General features: G+C 38.2%; 2 protein-coding genes across 27 annotated transcripts in view; one reads left to right on the top strand and one right to left on the bottom strand.

The window, feature by feature from the left end:
- PTPN13 (protein tyrosine phosphatase non-receptor type 13) overlaps positions 1-16593 on the top strand; it is a 210309-nt gene extending 193716 nt beyond the window's left edge. For all 25 annotated transcript variants that reach the window (XM_025998135.2, XM_072755696.1, XM_072755686.1 and 22 more), the window contains 8 exons: positions 432-487; positions 2828-2934; positions 5089-5234; positions 6900-6990; positions 8805-9142; positions 11489-11704; positions 13722-13784; positions 16397-16593. In XM_025998135.2, coding sequence (XP_025853920.2) covers positions 432-487; positions 2828-2934; positions 5089-5234; positions 6900-6990; positions 8805-9142; positions 11489-11704; positions 13722-13784; positions 16397-16492 — 1113 coding nt within the window. In that variant the 3' untranslated portion in view covers positions 16493-16593. The remainder of the gene's footprint in view (positions 1-431; positions 488-2827; positions 2935-5088; positions 5235-6899; positions 6991-8804; positions 9143-11488; positions 11705-13721; positions 13785-16396) is intronic.
- Positions 16594-22218: 5625 nt separating this feature from the next.
- SLC10A6 (solute carrier family 10 member 6) overlaps positions 22219-24248 on the bottom strand; it is a 51778-nt gene continuing 49748 nt past the window's right edge. For both annotated transcript variants that reach the window (XM_025998129.2, XM_072755697.1), the window contains one exon: positions 22219-23809. In XM_025998129.2, the coding sequence (XP_025853914.1) occupies positions 23595-23809 (215 nt within the window). In that variant the 3' untranslated portion in view covers positions 22219-23594. The remainder of the gene's footprint in view (positions 23810-24248) is intronic.

Genomic DNA, 24248 nt, shown 5'->3' with positions numbered 1-24248 from the left:
ACTTTAATAATAAAAAGGCAAGATAATTTAACACACTGAATATTACTAAGATTTTTCTGGAGAGCCCATTTTTAGATCTTAAAATTGAAATAGTATAGCAGCATATACCAAATATGCATATCTAAATAATCATACTTTAACTTTTCATCTTGCTTTTTCCTTACCTCTATACCATTAATATCCCTTAAATAAGAAATGAAAAGCCAAAATGAATGTGAAGGTGAATAAGTGGAACCAGCAAAAACTCGTAGGTCACTGAAGATACCTTAGCCACAGTTTGACATTATTTGAATGTCATGTGTGTCTTTGTTACATGAGGATGGACATAACAGTAAATATAGGAAATGACTAACAGGGAAGAATTGAACATTATGAGATTATTTGATTTTCTTTTAATGGGTTAATGTGAGTTTTATTTCTCTGTATTGTAGTCTGTCAAAATGAATGGCTGTGAAGAATATTGTGAAGAAAAATTAAAAATTGAAAGGTAAGAAAATAATCTTTTAAAGTATAATAATTCATTTCTTTTTAGAAGTGCTCAGATTTTCATTTAGATGTTGCTTTTGAATTTATCCTTTTCCAATAAAATGAGAACGTTTGACTAAATTATGGACCTGTGGTTGAATATTAATAATATTTTTAAACTACTATTACAGGGAGGGTCTAGTGACATGTAACAATGTGTTTTTTAAAACATTCCTCAAAAAAAGTATATCCTTGACCATGGGGAAAAAAATGAAAGAAAGGTCAAAAAGGGAATGTACCAGAAATGATGATTATTATCTTCTAGTAGAATTAAAATAAAACCAAAGAAGATAAGAAACATTTTAAAACCCCACAATTGTTTCTTTTTGAAAACAGTTCCTAAATCAAAATAGGATTTTTCCAATACATTGTTTAATATTTTAAAAAGTTATATGTATTGTTGGCCAACAAAGTGATTGTACATGAATAAATTTTGCTCCATATTAGATGATAACAATCAAAGAGAACTACTTGCTTTTTCCTAGAAAAGCAAATTAACAGTGAATTTTTCACAAGTAAAATTAGAAAAAGGAGTACATATTGTAGAAATGTGTACAGTTTAAATTTTTAAAATTAGCAAATATCTGGGCTAGCTGCCAATAATTGTAAAGATACAGGCTCTACTCTGTTAGGAAAGAGGAGGAAGGAGGAAGGGTAAATTAGTGTATAATTTATTTGGGTGTCAATTAGAAACACTATTAACATATAAGTTTTATTTGCATGTTACTAACTCTTGTATATACTTTTTAATTTTAAGATCTCTTAAATCATGAAGGGTCTTATAATCATAAATATTCTTTCTTAATGTAGACAAAGTAATAGTCTATCTTACAATTATGGGTGTCATAGATTCAAAAAATTGTAGTACATAACCTTCAATCTAGTAATTTTATTTCTAAGAATTGTTCCCACTACCATATATGTGCAAAGACAGTTCTACAAAAATTTAATTGCAACATCATTTATACTTCTAAAGAAAAACATAATATACAAAAAATAAATTAAGGTATACTCATACAAGCACCTATGAAATACTACAAGCAGTTAATCAAAAGAATGAGAAATAAGAGGAATGCCTGATGGAAAGATCTCCAAACTATACCCTTGCAGACAAAAGAATTACTAGATGACAAAAGCAACCTTATAGATGTGGAGCTTGCAAATTAAATATTAATTATAGTGACACCTAGGTGGCTCAGCGGTTGAGCGCCTGCCTTTGGTTCAGGGTGTGATCCCGGGGTGCTGGGATCAAGTGCTGCATCGGCTCCTTGTGGGGAGCCTGCTTCTCCCTCTGCCTGTGTCTCTGCCTCTCTCTCTGTGTCTCTCATGAATAAATAAATAAAATCTTTAAAAAAAAATGTTAATTATAACCCACAATTGGCTGAAGAAGAGGAAAGGATCCACCATAAAAGCAGCATAATTACTGCCCTGTTATTGACAGTTGAGGAGCATTGTACGTGTCTTGCTTTAATGGTATCTATTCATGTCATCAAACAGAGGTACTCTGCTTTGTTTCCCCTGAATATCATAAAATGTAAAAATGTATTCAGCCTTTTACATTATCCTTTTCTTCTCATCACTAAACATTTCTTCTGCCTAGATTCTCTTCCCTAGCCATCTACCTTACCAGGGAGATGGCATCTACTGTGTACCCATAGAATAATAAGAATTTGTACTGTGCTTTAGTACATTGAGTACCCTGATACAGAAGTGTCCTTCTAGCCCCCAATTGTAGCAAAATATGGATATTCATCAATAGAGACTTCTATAAATAAATTAAGGTACATCCATACAGTACAACAGTAGGTAACTTTTAAAAAGCGAGTCTCCTGAGTGGCTCAGTCATTTAAGCATCCAGCTCTTGATCTCAGCTCAGGTCTTAATCTTAGGATCATGAGATCAAGCCCCACATTGGGCTCCACACTGGGCATGGAGCCTACCTTAAGAGAGAGAGAGAGAGAGAGCGCTATACTAACACAATTGTAATGGGTTATCCATTTTGTAGGGCAGAAACAAACCGCCACTTTCTCTATTCCCAAGAGGACTCTTTCAATCTAAGGTTCAAAGACAGGATCTGTTTGAGGATAAATTTTTTTAAACTATATTAAACAATTCTGCACTTCAGTTTAATTTCCACCTACCAATGAATTTTAGGAATTCTGGACTTGGGTGTTTTAATAAGATGATCTATTTTTATATTTCATGATAATTGTAGAGGAAACAAGGGGTTCAAGAACATAATATTTAAATTTATTTTGGAGACAAAACAAGAAAATATTACCAATGTGTTTTGTTATCATAGCTTGATTCAAAAGTCACAAGAAAGGAAGCCTGAAGATGACGATGAGATAACATGGGGAAGTGATGAATTGCCAATAGAAACAACAAACCATGAAGATTCCAATGAAGGCAAGAATATTATGAGCAATTTTTTTGTGAAAAATATGGATAAAAAATAAGCATTTGAAAATGAGTTTTCTGGGTATAGGGATGTGTTATTTAACTGTAAATGTACATTATTTGGTCCTATATGTAAAATAAAATCACATAGACAAACACCAACATTCAATTATATAGCTAGGTATTTGCACAGGTATAAGCTGAAATTTTCAGTGGCTTGAGGGAAAACCCACAAATAAATTTGTCAAATACTTAGAAACACAAAGTCAGGCGCCTGGGTGGCTCAGTGGTTGAGCTCTGCCTTCAGCTCAGGTAGTGATCCCGGGGTCCTGGAATAAGTCCCCACATCGGGCCCCTGCAGGAAGCCTGCTTCTCCCTCTGCCTGTATTTCTGCCTCTCTCTGTGTGCATCTCATGAATAAATACATAAAATCTTTAAAAAAAAAAGAAAGAAACACAAACACAATTTTGCCATTCTGAATGAGAGTCGAGGAACACATTTTATTTATAATAAAATAGGCAGAATAGCTCAAAAGTAGGAAATTACTACTCCAGCATCTCAGCCTCATTTTTTAAAAGCAAGAGTCCATTTCTCTGACCTATTACTGCCTCTTTATTTTATAACTGAGCCAGTGGAGAAATGAAGCTCTATCCAGTGTTTCATGTTACACTAATGCAATGAAGGAATGAACGACATGGTTTTGTCATCTGAAGTCTTAGTTGTTAAAGGAAATTAAAGAAGTTGAATTAACACTTTTTTAATTTAGGTAGATTGTTGGTGTCACTGATGGTGCTCTTGTCAAATCCTGTAGCCCATGCTCATCTCCAGCCTTTGAGCTCCTGTTGCCTTTACACTCAGTTCTGTAAAAGTTTCCAGTTCTTTTTTATGACTGAACTCTGTATTTACAGCTAGCCTTCACCCCACCGGATGTCTGGCTTCTTGAAGTATCTTGTACAGCTTTGTATACCCACAGAGCCTAGCATTATTGTTGCCTACATGGTAGCTGCATCATCAAAATACTTTAATCAACTAATTTACAAGTGTAGCTTTGTAGCTACACTTGTGCAAACCATATCAAGAGCTCTTTCCTTTTTTCCAGGATAATCAGTTGCCTTCTGATATAAGCAGTTTCCATAGAGCGGGTACTAATTAGATACTTATCTTTTCTAAGACACTGATGTCACTCGTTTGATAAGCTCCTGAAGACCCCACAGTTTCATTTGTATTGAGAAAACTATCAAATGCCAGACTGCCTCCTGGCACTGAGTACCAAGGAGGGGTAGAGAGAGGAGACACCAGTGTTACTAGTGAAACGAAATGTCCCATTGTAAGGAATTTCTGAAGCATCTCCCTTCATCTTTTCCCTATGTCCTTGGAAGCTAATTTAAGTTTTGCAAAGCAATAACAAGACTACATACGTTTTCATCAAGAAAAATCTTGCCATTTGAGTCAAGAAAAGCAAAAAGAATAAATAAAAATTAAACTCTTCTAGAAACCGTAAGTACATGAGAGCCAAGAGCCTTAAGAATTTCTGAATACAGGACGCCTATGTGGCTCAGTGGTTGAGCGTCTGCCTTTGGCTCAGGAAGTGATCCTGGCGTCCTGGGATCGAGTCCCACATCAGGCTCCCCACAGGGAGCCTGCTTCTCCCTCTGCCTATGTCTCTGCCTCTCTCTCTGTGTCTCTCATGAATAGATTAATAAAATCTTAAAAATAAAGAATTCTGAACGGTGAAGCGTTTTCGTAAAAGTTGGGTACAAGGGCCTTGCTATGGCCAGATTTTATGTTAACTGTAGGTATCTGCCTACCTGTTCTCCTACCTTATTAATTCCTAAGACTCTTGCTTTCATAAAAATAGATGAGGTAAGAATAGGCTCAAATCAGTTCCCTTATTGGCTAAATTAGTTTTAGGGGAAATTTTTTTAAAAGATTAACTGCTGTTGGGGTGCCTGGATGGCTCAGTCAGTTTAGGTGTCTGCCTTCAGTTTGGGTCATGATCTCAGGATCCTGGGATCGAGCCACACATCCCTTGTTGGGCTCCCTGCTCAGTTAGGGAATCTGCTTCTCCCTTGCCTGCTACCCCTCCCCAACCCTTGTGCTTTCTTTCTAAATAAATAAATAAAATCTTTTTTTTTTTTAAATCAACTTCTGTCTTCTTGTTAGATCCCTTTCTGACAGACGAGCAACTTGCTGCACTCCCCATTGTCAAAGTGCTTCCCTCTGGTAAATACACTGGTAGCAAGTTGAAATCAGTCATTCGAACATTGCGAGGTTTATTAGATCAAGGAATTCCTTCAAAGGAGCTGGAGGTAAGTGGCTACTACCAAAGATTCTTTTCCAAAACTTTATGCAAAAGTAGGAGAAATTTTGATAATGCCCATTACTTTACACCTTTACTTCTAACTAACAGCACCCTTAATAACTATCAATTTAAAAAGTTCTCTTTAGGGATGCCTGGGTGGCTCAGCAGGTTGAGCATCTGTCTTTGGCTCAGGGTGTGATCCTGGAGTCCCAGGATCAAGTCCCATGTCGGGCTCCTTGCAGGGAGCCTGCTTCTCCCTCTGCCTGTGTCTCTGCCTCTCTCTGTGTGAATGAATAATAAATCTTTTAAAAAATAAAAAAATAAAGAGATCTTTTTAGCCACTTTGGAGCTTGATAAATCTCCCCAATGATTACCTTCCCTGCCTCATAGTAGAGATAGAGAGCTTTTTTTTCTTTTTTAAGTCAAGTGTCAATTCCAACCATTAAACTTCATAATTAATACACTGTAGATATGGTTCATTAGCAACAGTTTTTAATTTAATACAGTTCTAGAAATATGCCCCTCCGTGCAACTCAGCAGTGTTTCAGAGCCTTTGCTCATGTGGTCTTATTGGCAACATCCATATTTACCACTAGGCAAAAGAGGAATATAGCACCACTGGTTTTCTGGTTTACCTTGCTTATCTTCCTCGAACCATATACTTACTTTACCCACTTCCTAAACTTTTCATAGCCACTAAAGCAAAAGGAGCTAACTTCTCTTGAGAGCTTCTGGAATATGCTAGATGCTTTGTATGTATGTATGTATGTATTTATTAGATGCTTTGTATTTAATACTCAATAATGTAAATCGATATGGAAACATTAATAGATTTGGAAACAAGCTCCCAATAGTTGACGTATATTCTCCCTCTCCATTTTGCAGAAATAATTTCTTCTTTAAGGCTTAAGTTTAAATGTCACCATTCCAAGGACCTGCCATCACAACCCTTTATAAAGTAGATCTTTATTATTCTCTAAAATAACAGCTTGTTAATTGCTCCAAAGCATGTATCACAGTATTTATTTCTTTACTGCTTCTTTCTCCCGATAAGCTGTAAGCTCAAGGAGAACCAGAATCATACCTTCTTTCTCACCACTGTATTCCCAGCACTTATTACAGTGTCCTGTATCTAGTAGGTATTTTTAATATATATTTGGATGGATGGATGGATGGATGGATGGATGGATGGATGGATAAGGATGGATTACTGAGTGAATGAAAAGTGAGTTGACTTTAAAACCTAGGACTGTCTCACCACAACTCTACTATGGATTATTCCATGACCCCACAGACAATATTGTCAAGAAATTCTGCTCCAGCTCATTACTTTAAGACAAAGTTGCTTTTATAAGTTGTTGTGGGGTTTTTTTCCTAAAATACAATTATAGACCTCTTTAAACTGAACTTTAAAATAAAGGTATGAAGTACAGCCTCACAAAGTTGACTACCACATGCTAAAGATATTTGCAGCAACATATTTCAACAACTGGTATTTCAAAGTAGTATTGGGATTTTAGACTAGCTTATCTTTACAGGAAAAGCTATTTCTTAACACTCAAAGTCTGCCTTGATCAGTAGCCAATTTTATACCCTGCATATTTAAAGCATTGGCAATTATGGCTGAATTACTGCTTATCAAATTTAATTTTATTTCTATTTTTTCTTGCAGAATCTTCAAGATTTAAAACCTTTGGATCAATGTCTAATTGGACAAACTAAGGAAAACAGAAGAAAGAACCGATATAAAAATATACTTCCCTGTAAGTTTAATTTGGTTTCAAATCAAATGTATGTCTAATATAGTTTGAACTGATTTAAAATTTGTATGCTAGTTTATCTCTCACACAAGTGTGCATATATACACAGAAGCACATATTCAGAGGTTTACATCAATAACAAATACATTTAGATATACAACATGAATTCCTGTTTAAATTATCTATGTATTCTGAAAATTAATCAGAAGAATCTTAGGAGCACCTGGGTGGCTCAATGGTTGAGCCAACTATAATGTTTGAATTGTCTCAGATACCAGAAGAGCAAAAAAGCAATTCTTCTTACCCACATTTTACCATTTTACCAATCAACATGTGATTTTTTAATTATAAATGGATATAGCCAAAATATTAATGTCTAGCAACTTCTTTTCTTATTTTTTAGCAACTTCTTATAGTAATCATAAGCCATATTTATATATATATTAGCACACTGAATTACACTGTGCATGATACAACGATCCTATCTTTATCAAGAAGTCCTAAAATCAAAGAACTGTAACAGAACCAATAGTGATAAATCATGCAATAAATAATAATACAACTGAATTTTTTCAACCAAATTGGAAGACAAAAAATTTATTTTGGAAAACTTTCTGTGAAAAGTGTATCTTAGCATTTTAAAAATGAAAGTAATGGGATGCCTGGGTGGCTCAGTGGTTGAGCGTCTGCCTTTGGCTCAGGGCATGATCCCTGGATTGAGTTCCATGTCAGGCTCCCTGCGTGGAGCCTGCTTCTCCCTCTGGCTGTGTCTCTGCCTCTCTCTCTGTGTTTCTCATGAATAAATAAATTAAATAATTAATTAATTAATTAATTAAAATAAAAATGAAAGTAATAATGATTGAGCATAAAGTAAGTGGGAGTTATTTCAGCCTCTACCACCACCACCAAAAAAATGGCCAGACTAGTCTCTCAAATTCAAATGGGATAAGCCGTAAATCCAAAACTACTTGAGTGGATTTGTTTCCATGGACTGAGAGACAGAAGTCAAGTGATAGAAGAGCAACTGATGCAGGATTTTGAAACCTATTACTAAAGTCAATTTGATAATTATAGAAATTACCAGTTAAATTTATAAATGCTCTAAGTAGAAATTGCTTCTGATATATAAGTACATACAAATTAATTATTTTGGATAAGATGGCTTACATATAGTTTTCACTGGTTTAAAAATTTATATTTTGACTATGAAATTATATCGGATAAAGATAGAAGCCTATATGCCTAGAGAATAAAGTGAGCTGCCTTTTTATTTATTGTGTTTATTATTTTGGCTGCTGATTTAAAAGAATGTAATTTAATTAGATTAACAAGAAATAATTATGCAAATTTGTAGTAAGTACTTAGATAGTTTCATTATAATACTAATTTTTATTTTATGAAATAATCTTTTGGCATTGTCATTCATTAAATTGAGCATTATTATCATCATAAAATAAGGTTGGATAAGAAGTAGCAAAGTTAGTTTTTTCTCTTAGAACTTACTAAGAAGTTCTGAATGTATCGATTGATATATTTTTTTATTTATTAATTTTAATTTTTCAACCAAATCCATGTAAATAACCTCAAATTGTCAGAAACTCGCTGAGTTGGCATCTTAAATATACTTGTAACAAGAGTAAAATGAGTAAATATAAAACGATTCTACTGTAATTTGAAAATATACCTTTATTAAAATGTGTTTGTTATTTCATTTATGGTTCTGAGGAATTTCTCCTAATCTTTGACCCCTGTTTATAAGGCTCCTTAAACAAAATGCATGATATACATGGCTCTGTTTTATGGTGGGAAATTCACAGATGATGCTACAAGAGTGCCTCTTGGAGAGGAGGGTGGCTATATCAACGCCAGCTTTATTAAGATACCAGTGGGAAAAGAAGAGTTCGTTTACATTGCCTGCCAAGGACCTCTCCCTACAACTGTTGGAGATTTCTGGCAGATGATTTGGGAACAAAAATCTACAGTGATCGCCATGATGACCCAAGAAGTAGAAGGAGAAAAAATCAAATGCCAGCGCTATTGGCCTAACATCCTAGGCCAAACAACAATGGTCAATGACAGGCTTCGGCTGGCTCTTGTGAGAATGCAGCAGCTGAAGGGCTTTGTAGTAAGGGCAATGGCCCTGGAAGAGATTCAGGTAAGTGAGTTAAATCTTTCCATCTCCTGGTTAGAATGCCGGCCTGGACATTTTCCATCATAGCGTCAATGTATTTCTGAGTGAAAGCCAGCTTCCTATTTCACTGGAACTAATGTCACCCACTATTTTTGACCTAATAGAAACTAAACTGTGACCTTCTTCAGACTCTGCCAGTTTCCTCCAGTATGTACTGCATTAGGATGAAAATGAGAATACAGGCTTTAAAGTGACCACCCATTATCCTAGGCTCACTGATAGAACAGAATGGCTCAGAAGCTATGTGCTAGCATCTCTAAAAAGAGTGAATAAAACTGTTTTTTAGGGACACCTGGGTGGCTCAGTGGTTGAGCATCTGCCTTCAGCTCAGGGAGTGATCCCGGGGTCCTGGGATCGAGTCCTGCATCAGGCTCTCTGCAGGGAGCCTGCTTCTCCCTCTGTCTATGTCTCTGCCTCTCTCCCTGTGTCTCTCATGAATAAATAAATGAAATATCTTTGAAAAAGAAATAACCTGCTTTTGAAAAATCTCCAGGTAGCAAATATTCCCCTATAAACACAACATATTTAGCAATACATGGGCAATTGTAGCATAAATATTTGTTATTAGGGTAATTCCTTCTGCAGCCACATAACCACTGAATCAATTTAGCATGGATTAGATAAGTGGATACACCTTAAGTAAAACTGCTACTTTTACTCTCCTCCATGCCCCCTCAATTTCACCCTCCTCCCCACCCCCACCCCAATTCCAGTAATACGAGCTTAACACCTTAAAACAACATAGGGGTTAGGGACACTGACTTCCATGCAGTCCAAAATCCATGTAGAACTTTTGACTCTCAAAATTTAGCTGATAGCCTGCTATTGACTGGAAGCCTTACCAATAACATAGTCAATTAACACATATTTTGTTTACTATATGTATTATACACTGATTCTTACAACAAAGTAAGCTACTGAAAGGAAAATGTTAAGAAAATCATAAGGAAAATATTTCCTGTACTGTACAAAAAAAAAAAAAAATCCTTGTATAAGTGGACCTATACAATTCAAACTCTTGTTGTTCGAGGGTCCACTGTAATTGGTTTCCTTTTGGGGTTTGACTTGAGTCCATTGGTCACATGTAAATATAGCCTAATGATTTCCTTCATAGTTTTTTTTTTTTTTAAGATTTTATTTATTTATTCATGAGGGATACACACATAGAGAGAGAGAGGCAGAGAGACACAGGCAGAGGAAGAAGCAGGCTCCATGTGGGGAGCCCAACGTGGGACTCGATCCCAGGTCTCCAGGATCACGCCCTGGGCTGAGGGCAGGCGTTAAACTGCTGAGCCACCCAGGGATCCCTCCTTCATAGTTTTTGATGTGATTTTATAAAGAATTGAAGATTATACTTCCTTGTTCTTTTATACCAGCCTACCGATTACTTACGCTAACACAATTGTTTAATATTCCTTAAGTGATATGTTTAATTAACACATGGCTTGTAGAGCTCCGGCCCTGTTACGAAATCTAGAGATTCAGCAGTTAGCAACACAGGCAGAAAGAAATCCCTGACCTCATGGAGTTTAATGCTAATGAGGAAATATTAGTGTTGATGTTGCTGTGGAAAAATCCTAAAGGAGTTGATTGAGCCACAGGGATGGGGCAGTGGAGAGGTGGGGGGAGAATTTCAGAAAGAGCAAGTGCAAAGGCCCTGACCTGAACTGTGCCTAGTGTTTTTAAAGAACCACAGACAGGGCAGCCTGGGTGGCTCAGTGGTTTAGCAACGCCTTCGGCCTGGAGCATGATCCTGGAGACCCGAATTGAGTCCTGTGTCAGGCTCCCTGCATGGAGCCTGCTTCTCCCTCGGTGTCTCTGCCTCTCTCTCTCTCTCTCTCTCTCTCTCTCTCTCTCTCTCGATAAATAAATAATCTTAAAAAAAAAAAAAACCCACAGAGTGTTCCCTGTAGGTAGAGCAAAGTGGTCACAAGGAGCAGGTTAGGTCTGAGAAGTAGCTGGATCAGATTATGTAGGGCTTTTAAGCCATTGCAATGACTTTGGCTTTTATCCAGAGTGAATATGAAGTACAGTAATTTAGAAAAGGTTGTTATTCATATTAAAATGTAATTTGCTTTTAGGGTTTCAAAAAGTAGTTTTCACCAGTATTTAAAATGTGGATTTAGCAACCTCCTTGATAAAGACCCTCCATGTGTTGTTTGATGTACTTTTTTTGTCTCTAGCATCTTTCTTTTGATTTGATCAGTTGGGCAAGTCAGAGTTTGAAAGGACAGTGTATTAATAAGAACTAAAATATATATGTTGTGAACAATATAATATTTATCTATTTCTTTTGATGTACAATTTCAGACAGGAGAGATGCGACATATTTCTCATCTGAATTTCACTGCCTGGCCAGACCATGATACACCTTCTCAGCCAGATGACTTGCTTACTTTTATCTCTTACATGAGACACATTCATAGATCCGGCCCAATCATCACACACTGCAGTGCTGGCATTGGACGTTCAGGGACCCTGATATGCATAGATGTGGTCTTAGGATTAATCAGTCAAGATCTTGAAGTGAGTACAAGATACAGACTGAACCAGCATTCGACCAGAAATAACAGTGGAATCTAATTTTTAATAGCATGTTATGATCTTGGAATTTTTTTATTTAGCAGGGGTTTGGGGCAGGGGAGGGAATTAAGTATTTTTTTTAAGTAATCTCTATACGCAAGATGGGGCTTGAACTCACAACTCCAAAATGAAGAGTCACATCCTCCACCAACTGAGGCAGCCAGGCACCCCTATTTAGTAGCTTTTATGAATGCCTTCATTTGGGAACGCCTAGGTGGCTTACTGGTTGGGTGCCTGCCTTAGACCCAGGACATGATCCTGGATTCCTGGGATCGAGTCCCACATTCAGCTCCCTGCATGGAGCCTGCATCTCTCTCTGCCTCTCTCTCTATGTCTCTCATGAATAAATAAATAAAATCTTTTTTAAAAAATTAATGCCTTCATTCTCTTGCTATATCAAATTGTATTTTAGTAATGTTCAAAACTGCCCAGACCATAATCAAAAAGAAATAATACTTCAATTTCATATTTGTTTTACCAGTTTTAAACATGTGCTCAAAAGTCCCTTATACAGGGACACCTGGGTGGCCCAGCGGTTGAGCGTCTTGCCTTTGGCTCAGGGTGTGATCCTGGAGTTCTGGAATCTGGTCCGCCTCAGGCTCTCTTCAGGGAGCCTGCTTCTTTTTTCTCTCTCTGCCAAAAAGTCCCTTTTACAGTATTGCATTTTACTCTTTACAGTATAGGCTTGTATAAGATAAAGTCAGTGTCACTATCACACTTAAGGATAGAAATATTGAAGCAGTGGGGTGCCTGGCTAGCTTAGTCAGTAGAGCATGCAACTCTTGATCTTGGGTCTTGAGTTCAAGCCTCACATTGGGTATAGAGCTTACTTAAAAAATAAGGCACCTGGGTGGTTCATTCAGTAAAGTGTCTGCCTTTGGCTTAAGTCATGATTTTGGGGTCCTGGGATCAGGCCCCACATCAGGCTTCTTACTCAGCGGGGAACCTGCTTGTCCCTTTGCCCCTTCACCCCTCCCCCAACTAGTGCTCTCTCTCTCTCAAGTGAATAAATAAAAATCTTTATTAAATATATATATATATATATATATATATATATATATATATAAAGCACAGAAGATAGTATATTTAAGGAATTAAAAGACATATTTTCTTTGTTACCTATAAGTGGGAAATGTCTACCTTGTTATACAAATTGATGCTAGTCTCTAAACAATTACTCCCACTTTAAAAAATATTACTAAGTGGGTGTTTGAGCATCTATCTTCAGCCCAGGGTGTGATCCTGGGGTCCCGGCATCGAGTCCCACGTTGGGCTCCCACAGGGAGGCTGCTTCTCCCTCTGCCTGTGTCTCTGCCTCTCTGTCTCTCTCATGAATAAATAAAATGTTTTTAAAAATATTACTAAGTAAACACAATTGATGAGTTTAATTTTACTTAAAATCTAAATTAGTATAAGCCTCACTTAAAACGTTAGAAATCTTACTGTACGTAAGCAATTAAAATCATTGTCTCTTAAAGAATTTCAGTTAAAAGCAGTTCTAGTTTGCTCTTCACACACTATCGTATCCAGCATAATAATTTAAGTGGAACAAAACAAAACAGTTTATTTCTCCCTTGTTTCAAATTGTTAATATCAGTGAAAATAAAAAAGATCAAGAATGTCATTCTGAAAAGCAAACTGTAGGAAAAGTAGTTTGCCTTGTTTCTTTTAAATGGTGATATTAGAAATTAGTCAAACTCCAAAGGGAAGAGAATTTCTGTTGGGGATTTTTTTGTTTGGTTGTTGTTACAGGATTTTCAAATAGAATAACCTCCCCTAATTCTTAAAAATATCATAAATAAAATTATCAAATGATGGCAGAGTCAGTCCACTGACTTCTTTTGTACAGAACGGTTTCCCAAGACTGCTAGAAGGAGAAGGAGAACGAGGTATGGAATCTTTGGGGTTTAAATTCGGTAACCCTTTTTGTCTAACATACAAACCTTGTTTCCTTTGGCAGTTTGACATCTCTGACTTAGTGCGCTGCATGAGACTACAAAGACATGGAATGGTTCAGACAGAGGTGAGTCTTGGGGTCTCCTAATGAGGATTTTCATGAAGATTCTGATGTTTTGAAATTCTGATTAAAACATTTCTCTTTTTAAAGGGTCCGCACTTTATTACATAAAACCAAAGATTTGTGGTGATAAGGGACCTTTTTTTAAGCATGAGGACTAATTCAGAAAAAGAATGAAAATATTTTGAAGCTATCTCACTTAAATTTTCCCTTTAATTTAAATACAGGAAATGAAGAAATGCCGTATCTGCACTGAACGCTATACAGAGAACGGGGCAGCATGGGCGGGGGGTGGGGGGGCAGCATTGGGGTGGTAGAAAATAGTGTATAATTAGAGGTGTTCTTTATTTCCAACTTTAAAAGGATATAGAAGGTACCATTCTTGCCACAGAAATTCCCTGAGAGGGAATGGATTCAGCAGCATTGACAGCAAGTCCAGAAGGCAGACAGGCTGGCGGTGCTTAGCTTGGAGGGGGCACTCCTGGGGATGAGTGAATGGGTGGCTCTGTCTCCTGTTTTGATTTTTCATTTCTCTAAATCAAACCATGGGTTAATATCACCCACTGACCTACGGACGTGTCTTTCACAGGAACTGCTTATGTAGAGTCTCGGCCTGTTCTGAGAGCTCCCTCCCCTTATTGTTTATATTGTGAGGAGGGACATGGAAGCTATTTTTACAAATCTATAAATTCACATTTCTCTACCTTTTGAAGAATACAGAAGTTTACTATCTTTAAAATTAAAATTTGCCCACTTTCCCTTCATATATTTTTGATTCAAGTTAAATCTAACTATTAAGCTGATTTACACTTTTTTTTTAAGATTTTACTTATTTATTTATGAGAGACACAGAGAGAGAGAGAGGCAGAGACACAGGCAGAGGGAGAAGCAGGCTCCATGCAGGGAGCCTGACGTGGGACTCGATTCCAGGTCCCCAGGATCACGCCCTGGGCTGAAGGCAGTGCTAAACCGCTGAGCCACCCGGGCCGCCCCTGATTTACACATTTTTTAGGTAAAGAAAGCATACCGATCTGTATATTTCCTGGGTTCCTTAGACCCAGGAAATTCACTCATTTAACAGATAATTTATTTATCTGCCTACTATGGACCAGGCACTCTTGTGAGTACTTGGAGAACATCAGTGAATGGAACGAAGATCCCTGCTAGAATAACAAAGATCTCATGGGGTGATGATGAGGAAGGCAGATATTAAGCAGGTTAACCAAGTAAGTTATATAGGATCTTTGAAAGTAAATAAGTGCTTTAGAGGAAGAAGAAAAAAAAATAGAGCTAGGCAAAGAGGAGGAGTCTTGGCTGGCTGGGGGAGGTATTTTAAGTCAGGTAGCAACACTGAGAAAGTTAACACTAAAGCAAAGATTTGGAGGAAGTGCAGTGAGGGCATGAGGCTATTTGAGAGTAAGAGCATCTCAGGCAGAAAGAAGCACCTGTGTGGAGATCCGAGGCAGGAGCAGGCCTTGTGTGTTTTAGAATGGCCATGGCCGGTGTGGCTGAGGTGAGAAGGGAAGGTGACAGGACCAAGGCCTGGGCTTTCCTCTGAGTGAAATGGAGGCATTGTAGGATTATCAGTGTGGACTGACATGATTTGATTCACATTTTCAAGGTGCTCTGTGTTTACTGTGCAAAAATAAGACCCGATTTGGGGAGGAAGATGCAGGGTTAGAAGCAGAGAGGTCAGTTTGGTGGCAGGCAGTGGGCCCAGACCAGAATAGTGTGAATATAGGGAGAAGAGGACGTTGAGTGAAGTAGGTTTGCTAATGGATTGTTTGTAGTGTGAGAGAAAGTCATGGATGATCATGTGCAAATGTGGACAAATTAAAATACAGATGAGCAGAAAGGAAATAAAAGGATAACTCGTATTCCTACTCTTCAGAATTGTTCATGTTTTAGGCAACATTCTTACAGTCTTTAGGCCAAGCACATGCACACAGGCATGAATGCTCACATACAGGCAACTATTTTAAATGAGATTCAACTGTAGTTGTTTTCTTTCTTTCCATTTAGTGTATTGTGAATTTTTTCTATTTACCTCCAGACTCATTAATTCCTTGCAGAGTGTAATAAGAAAACTCAGATCCTGGTACCACCAACAGAGTAATTTCACTGAAAAAAAAAAAGGTTAATTTTCCAAAAACTTTGATTTCCATATTCTTTGGTTCCAGATATTTAAAGAACATTATTTTGTGTAGCTTCTTGGGTATTAATTTCTTGACATTTCAAAACATCAAGATGAGTCCAATAAATCTAGAGGAAATTTTGTAGGAAGTTTATTTTTCCATTATAAGAGCAAATCATAAATATTACCAAAGCACAAAAAAGTGTCAGGACTCTGGGATATTTCCACCTACCCACCCACTCACTCCCACGGCTGGTTTTCCCCTCATTTTCTCAATCTGTCTGTTTCTTATAATTTTTATGACACTATACAATTCTATATCTTGCTGCTTATATTAAACATTATAACAAAATTTTTCCATATTTTCAAAATTACTCAAACATTGTATGTGTGTGTGTATTTCACATTATACATCTAGAGTCATCCTACTTTCTCTCTCTCTCTCTCTCTCTCTCTCTCTCTCTCTCTCTCTTTTTGGCCATAGGATCAATATATTTTCTGCTATCAAGTCATCCTTTATGTACTGACACGTCTTCAAACTGAAGAAGAGCAAAAAGAACAGCCACAGCTTTTGAAGTAACGTGAAAAGAACAGCCTCTGGATGCTTCTTCATCTCTCTCCAAACCTCCAACAGGTGTTCCTGTTCTCTGCTTAAAATAAAGATCACAGGCAGCAAGTCCACACAGTATCATTATCCTTATTCTCCTCTACCTTAGAGGGGCATTCTTCACAACAATAAGTCATGCTGAACTGCTGTATTTTTACAGCTACTTTAACCTGTGAGAATTTAAAATTTTTTAACACTAACTGAACAGTGCACATGTTAGGGATGATCAAGGAAGCATTTGATTATAGTTGATGTTACAAGGACACACCAAGTCTATTTTTAATGCACCAATCTTGTTTATAGCAAAATTTTTTTCCAGTATTTTAATAGAATTATTTTATAGGGGATACTTGAAACCAGTATTTAAGCTTTAAATGACAGTAATACTGGCATAGAAAAAAGTAGCAAATGTTTACTATATGGAATTTCCTGTAATATATTTATATACTTTTTCATGAAAATGGAGTTATCAGATACATTTGTAACTTCATTGTGTTTGTTATACATCATCTCACTTTGTAAATAAAAATGCATCTTAAAAAATATGAGCAAGCCAAAGTGTGTGCAAACATTTTCCGTGTGTTCTTTTTTTTTTTTCTTCTTCTTTTTTTAGTAAGCTCTACCCACAGTGTGGAGGGGCTTGAACTCAGCACCCTGAGATCAAGACCTGAGCTGAGATCAAGAGTCAGACACTTAACGGACTGAGCCATCCAGGTGCCCCTTCAGTGTATTTCCTTCTTTTTTTTTTCTAAATTTAAATTCAATTAGTTAACATAAAGTTTATTATTAGTTACAGGGATAGAGTTTATTGATTCATCAATGGCATATGTTCATTATATCACGTGCCCTCCTGAATGCCCATCCCCCAGTTATCCCATTCCCCCACCCACCTCCCCTCTGTGTTATTTCTCAACAACACCCAGGCCCCAGGGGAAGCAAGAACTCCTGGACCCCAACTTCCTGTCTCCCCACTTGGTCCCAGTCATGCCAGCCAGAGGGACCAAGAGTGTGGTTAGAAACCCTGGTAGATCTTTATCAGGGTCTGACATGAGGGTCATGTACTGACCAACAGGAGCTAGAACATTGATTCCGTCTCCCTTCTGCCTCCCTGAGAATGGTGCCAGCTTACTGTACCTGATGCATAAATCAGGATACTTTCAAGTTCCAATTGTGGTAAAACTCAGGATATCTAAGCTGACAAGGGGTAATCAAAAGAAAACAGTATCACATTTCCTGGGAGGTTATATTTGGTTCTGCCTGAAGGGAAAGAGATCTGCCTAGGAGAGCCTGCTTCTGATTCGCAACCCGGACCACGTTTCCCTCAGTCCTAATTCGGCGAGCAGCAGTCTTCCCCTCGGCCGTGAGTGATGCCAGTGCAACCCCCGGAGACCGCTTGATTCGTGCTCATGGGACTAACCAGTTGGAACTAGTAAGTTTGAATTTCTGATCTTACCCAAGTGCAATGATTTGCTGGAACCCAATCCTCAGTATCAGAGGTTGTTTGAGGGCACAATATATCAGTAAATGCACCGAGCCCCACAGCCATACATTTGACTGCCCACCCGATCTGAAGTAGCTCCAGATCTGGCTAGAGAAGCATCACCACCACTGTTCCTACTTCAGTCAGATCAGTCTTTTATAGATTGCATTGTAGCTGAAGATTTCACTTGAAAAGAAAGAAAAGGTTTCTATTGCTTTAAAAGATATTTGGAAACCTCTGCTCTGAGCGCGTTGGAATCCGGAGTCCTTGTTTTCCTGTCACAAGCACAGGAAACCAGGCCAGCAGGGCGCTGGGAGCCAGTACAGCTGGAGGTGATTAGCTATCATCTGCAGTCAACAGAGATGGGAGAGGGGAAAACTGAAGGATCCTTTTTCTGGAAAGAATGTAGCTAGGAAATGGAAACTGTGGCAAGAAAATGTGGTTTCAGTTTACAACCCCTGAATGGAAACTTCATTATAGCAAACATGTTACCGCCCTCATCTGGGACCTGGCTCCACTACCATGGAATGGGATGAGACATTTGCTAGGACTACTCTGGTCATAAAGCACTTGGTGTTCGCATGGCAAGGCCACAGAGCCAGAGTGGCACATGGAGGCACTCAAATAGCAAATGAATGGATAAATATAATGTGGCTCTTAACACACATTAGATAGCCAAGTACTATGACATACACACCAGAGCATGTAATGGCTCAAACTTAATAGGAGCTTATTTCTCATGTATCTAACAGTTCTAAGAAGGGGAACAGCTCAGCAAGATAGTTCTAGTTCTCTCTCCAGTTTTCAGGAACCCAGGCTAATGGAGTTTCTATAATCAACACACAACATCCAAGGTCATCCTGGGAATTGTCTCCATTCCCCTAGCCAGAAAGGGGAAGGAGCATAGAGGACCACCCATGGGGGATTTTCTGAGGTGGGCAGGCCTAAAAGCAAAGCACATCGTTGCTATTCCCTCCATCAGCAAGAACTGGCCATAAGGTGCCCCCGAATGCAAAGAAGCTGGGAAACAAGGTGGCCAGAACAGCTCTTTCCCCATTACAACTGTGCTACAGAAACTGAAGTGTGTTGTAACAAAACAAAAAGTTTCTTAATATAGTCCTAAGTATTGCAAATTTAGAAACAGCATTTGTCCCCAAATCAAAACTTTTGGTAAATGCCATTAATAAAAATATTTCTAGGGACGCCTGGGGGGCTCAGCTGGTTGAGCATCTGCCTTCAGCTCAGGGCATGATCCCAGGATCCAGGATCGAGTCCCATATTAGGCTCCTTGCAGGAAGCCTGCTTCTCCTTCTGCCTGTGTCTCTACCTTTCTCTCTCTGTGTGTATCTCTCATGAATAAATAAAATCTTTTTAAAAAAAATAAAAATATTTCTGAATTATATTTAAAGGAGAAAAATAGTTGAGAAAAAAAATCAAGTGTTCACATCTGTGGTTTCAGATAGCGTGCTAGATCTCTTGCTTTTAAAATAACTAGAATTTGGGGATCCCTGGGTGGCTCAGTGGTTTAGCACCTGCCTTCGGCCCAGGGCCTGGTCCTGGAGACCCGGGATCAAGTCCCGCGTCAGGCTCCCTGCATAGAGCCTGCTTCTCCCTCTGCCTGTGTCTCTGCCTCTCTCTCTCTCATGAATAAATAAATAAAATAACTAGAATTTAAATGGATATATCCAAGAAATTAAAAGAACAGCTCACCAAAGTTATCCTCTGGTGATAGACACCTTGGCAGTGAAAGAACGTGATCCCATTTTATGTAATTCAGAAATATTCAAGGGACTTTGTTGTGGAGATAAATGTAACAAATTATACATTAGCCTGCATGATATTTTTTTAAGATTTTATTTATTTATTCATGAGAGGCACAGAGAGAGAGCGAGGCAGAGACAGGCAGAGGGAGAAGCAGGCTCCACGCAGGGAGCCAGACGTGGGACTCGATCCCGGGTCTCCAGGATCACACCCTGAGCCAAAGGCAGACGCTCAACCCTGAGCCACCCAGGTGTCCCTAACCTGCATGATGTTTTAAAGCCAAAGCAAATGTAATATAATAATTTGGAATTGCATTTGACAAGTTGCCAAAAACTAACCAAATGGCCATCTACAAATTGGACATTTCTTTCGCTAAGAAAGCAGGTTCAAAAGTATGCAGTTGCTGGAGTTGAGTCTATAGTTCAAGAATGTCAGCAGATACAGAATTATCCTGGCCTTGCCTTCACTGTCTGAAAATGGCTGCTTCAGCTCCAGCTACTAAATCCACATTCCAGGAAGGAAATAGGATTGACAAGGAGAAAGGATCAATCAGTGCCTAGGGCAAGAAAATGAAATTTTCCAGAAATCACTCAGCAGATTTCTATCTTATTAGCAAGAACTGTGTCACATAGGCATCTCTACTTTCAGGAAAGCTATTTTTAGCTAGTCATACTGCTGTCCTGAACAAAATCTTAGAAACAGTAGATACAGGGTAGCAGCAAGCAAGCAAGCAGCATGTGTCTGTTCAGCTCTGCCATTCCTTAGTAGCAAACACTGTCAATCTTTTAAGATCTTCCTGACCCCAGAAACATCTGAATTTTTAACTGTTGAGAATTCACAGACAGGAAGTGTTTATAAGTAGTCTTCAAGCTTCATGAAGAAGACTACCGGTTTTCATCCATTTTCTCCATTCACCCCAAACTGTATTCTAGAGGTCACGCTAAGCAAACTCGGGACACTTACTAATAAGCTATTTTACCAACTTTTTAGGTTCACTCTGTCCTGTGGAATGAGTAGTCATTCATGTGGGGTCCCGTGCGGTGGGCAAAGTACAAAGGCAGGTCAGAAGGCTGCTTAGAGGCTAAACTATGACTTACTAAACTGGGTCAGGCCAGGGTGTAGTCTACGATGAACTGTGGCACTTGCCCAGTGCTGCCCACAGAGCAAAGCTTGAATTCAACTCCAAGTCCACCTAACTTCCACCCGGAGCTCCCAAGGCGCCCTGGCTCTTTACGTGGGATACAGCAAGGAGCCCGTGTTCTTCCCACTGTGCTATGTGGCCTCAGCTCTCTGGCAGCTCTTTTCCAGACATGGAGCTGAACTCCTTCTTAACATTATTTCTCGGGCCCTACTTCTGGGCTTCATATACGCGCCAACTTTCAGAACCCAGATTATGTAAATTAGTTAAAATGCAATTTATTCATTTGGAGCTTTTTGCCCGCCCCCCCCCCCCATTACATTCCTCATGCTAATTAATGTGTAGCCTCCAGGACAACGTGACTGCTTCAACTTCTCAGTGACACATTTACAAACCACTTCTGAAGATGGCAGTTTTCTGACCAGACTACTTTCAAACCCTTATGTTGATTTGTGTTGTGACTGTCTTAAAGGATGGCTTTTGGTGGTCTTGTCCCCATACCTGTCCTGACTGTGGTAGATACTAACCACATACTCAGTGTTTTCAGAATTGGAGCGTTGGATTTCACCAGTTTGTGTTAGGTACCTATTTAGAAAAACAATTTAGAAATTCATTTTTTATGGATTCTTTAAAATTCATATTAATGCTCATTTTAGAATGGGGAATTTCTGTTAATGCCCAACTCCACTGACTGCTCAATGCAGGAATCTATTCCCACTAGACTACGAACCATGCTAGCAGGAACTCTTCCTGCCTTGTTACTGCTACATGTCCCAGGTGCCTGCACACAGGACACACCAGCTTCTTGACACACACACATTTATCAGGTAGACAAATGGGAATCCTCAAGAAATAAAGCAGCAGTTGAGAACTAACATGTCACAGCCTGCATAGTTCTTTTCCATATAAATATACTTATGATACCTAATGGGTCTGTTTCTGTATCACCACAGAGGTGTTCTTAATTGTCATGAAAATGCCCCAATAATCATTATCACTATACTAATCCACAGGTTCTTGGGAATATTGAAAATTGTAAAGCACTAAATCTTAGACAACACTCCTTCTCACACATTTCAAAACTTACAAATCAGAAAAATAGAGCAAAAGGAAGCTAAATACAGTCCCAGCAAAAACATTATATAAGAAGTTGTGTGAGAAAGGTGGCATTTCAAATCAGGAAAGATGAATGATTCAATATATGATGTTGGAACAATTAATTAACCATAAAAAAAGTATATTCTTAACACACTATACAAAAACGTAAATTCAAAATGGAATAAACATTTACATATTTAGTCCATAAAAGTCATAGAAAAATATATGGGAAATATTTTTAATAATGTAAGAATAGAGGGGGATGGGTTTTACCTACTGCCAGACAGTACACACAGCAAGATAGTAAATACATCATGCAAACCCCCAAACAGAACTTCCCACAAAGGGACCAAATATATTCTCAAAAAGAAATGCTATCACAATTCATAATACAGAAATATAAATATTCTAATATTTGACAGATATGAAGGTCAAAAAGCATTTTTTAAAAGACTAATAAAGCTGAATATGTAAAAAATATAAAACTTCTATATGGCAAAAGACAGAAAAAGGATAAAAGATTAAAACTAGGTAAAATCTTCACAAAACAAGACAGAGGGTCATATCCATAATAGGTTACAATCTATCAATAAAAAAGGAAAAAGTACAATAGAAAGGCAGGCAAAGGACATGAATAGGCAAGTAATCATGAAAAATACTCTTCACTCATAATTTTTTAAGTGCAATTTTAAATGAGATATTTTTACAAATCAGAATTGATCATTCTTTAGACTGGTGCAACTGTGGGAAGCCAACCCCACTCAGGCACTGCTATACATCACTGGACAGCAGCCTGTCCAACATTTTAATATGAGGTTGGCCTGGCAATTCAAGTCACAGGAAGTGATCCTCCAAAAACACTTGCACAACAGTACAGGTATTTGTAGCAGCATTGTAATACCAATAAGTTCAAAGCTATCTAAATGCCCACCAATAAGGAATGGTTAAATAAATTATAGTCCTTCGATGCAATGGAATACTTTTATGAAGCCATTGTTCTAAAGAATGAGGTAGTCAACAAAGACTGACATGTCAAGATTCTCCATAATATGTCATTAAGTGATTTATGAAACAGTATATATGGAATGATCTCAACGTTTCTTAAAATGATATAAACAAAAATTAGAAGGCTGTACATGAGCCTATCATGAGGAAGTGAAAATACGGGGCATTCACATTTTAACCTCAAGTGGTCATTAATTCCCTCTACACTTGTATTATATCTATAATGCAAAAAAAGATTTCCAAGCCCTTAAAAAATGGCCACATTTTTTTATAAAAGTTGTATGCAGTGGGAGGCTATATCTAATCCAGGAAGATTTCACATGACAACAAGTGTAACTCTTCACTGCAAAGGAAGATAAGAACACACACAGCAGCCAATAAATATATTGTGCAACCCCCCCCAAAAAAAGCTCCCAGGAATAGGCCACCAAATAGATTCCCAAAAATGGATCCTATAACAATTCACAAACCACATGAAAATATAAATATTCAAATATTCCCACAGGCCCTGCCAATGAGATACACACATCAACTCTGCACTGTCTTTACTGGCCACTGAGGAAGATGAAGACCAGCTAGGCCAGCAAACCTTACTAGGTACATGAAGTGATGTGGCTGCTTGGTTCAAGAGCTGTGTGGAGATCCACTGCAACTGATGGTCCGGGAGTTATGGCAACTTCTTCATTCAGCTCCAAGAAAGCACCAGTCTCTTTAGGAGAACTGGATTTCTTTTTATGGCAGCCTTCTGCACAACCTGTGTCCCTTTTTCTGTGTTCATTCTTCAATCTCTTCTTGTACATCTTGTATGCTAGGTGTTGAAACACACAAGTATTGAAAAATCACTTTAGCAAAGACTGTAATGTAGTGGCATCATGTACTCTGGGGCTTTGTATGCTTTAGATCATATATGTGTAAACACAAAGATGAAGAGGAAAAAGAAAAGCAAAAAGATGGAAACTAGGGGTTCTGGTTCAAGAAGGCAACATAAGTAGATCTTAAACTTAGCTCCTCCCACAGAACACTAAATTCCTCTGGGGGGAAAAAAACTATCAGAACCACCCCATCACATCAACAAAGGGGAGGGAAACCACATGGAAGTGGGTAGGAAAGACCGAGATAAAATCTCAGCGTAAGTACCACCCCAGACAGGGCCACCCACTATCAGGAGGGAACTCAAAACATGGAGCTTCACCCTCAGAAGCAAAGGACTTATATCCCAGATCAGGCACCCCAACTTTTAGACAGGC

The sequence above is a fragment of the Vulpes vulpes genome, chromosome 4 (assembly GCF_048418805.1).
Source record: "Vulpes vulpes isolate BD-2025 chromosome 4, VulVul3, whole genome shotgun sequence".
Lineage (NCBI taxonomy): Eukaryota > Metazoa > Chordata > Mammalia > Carnivora > Canidae > Vulpes > Vulpes vulpes.
Note: the sequence above shows the minus strand (reverse complement) of the source record. Positions and strands in the feature narration are given on the sequence as shown.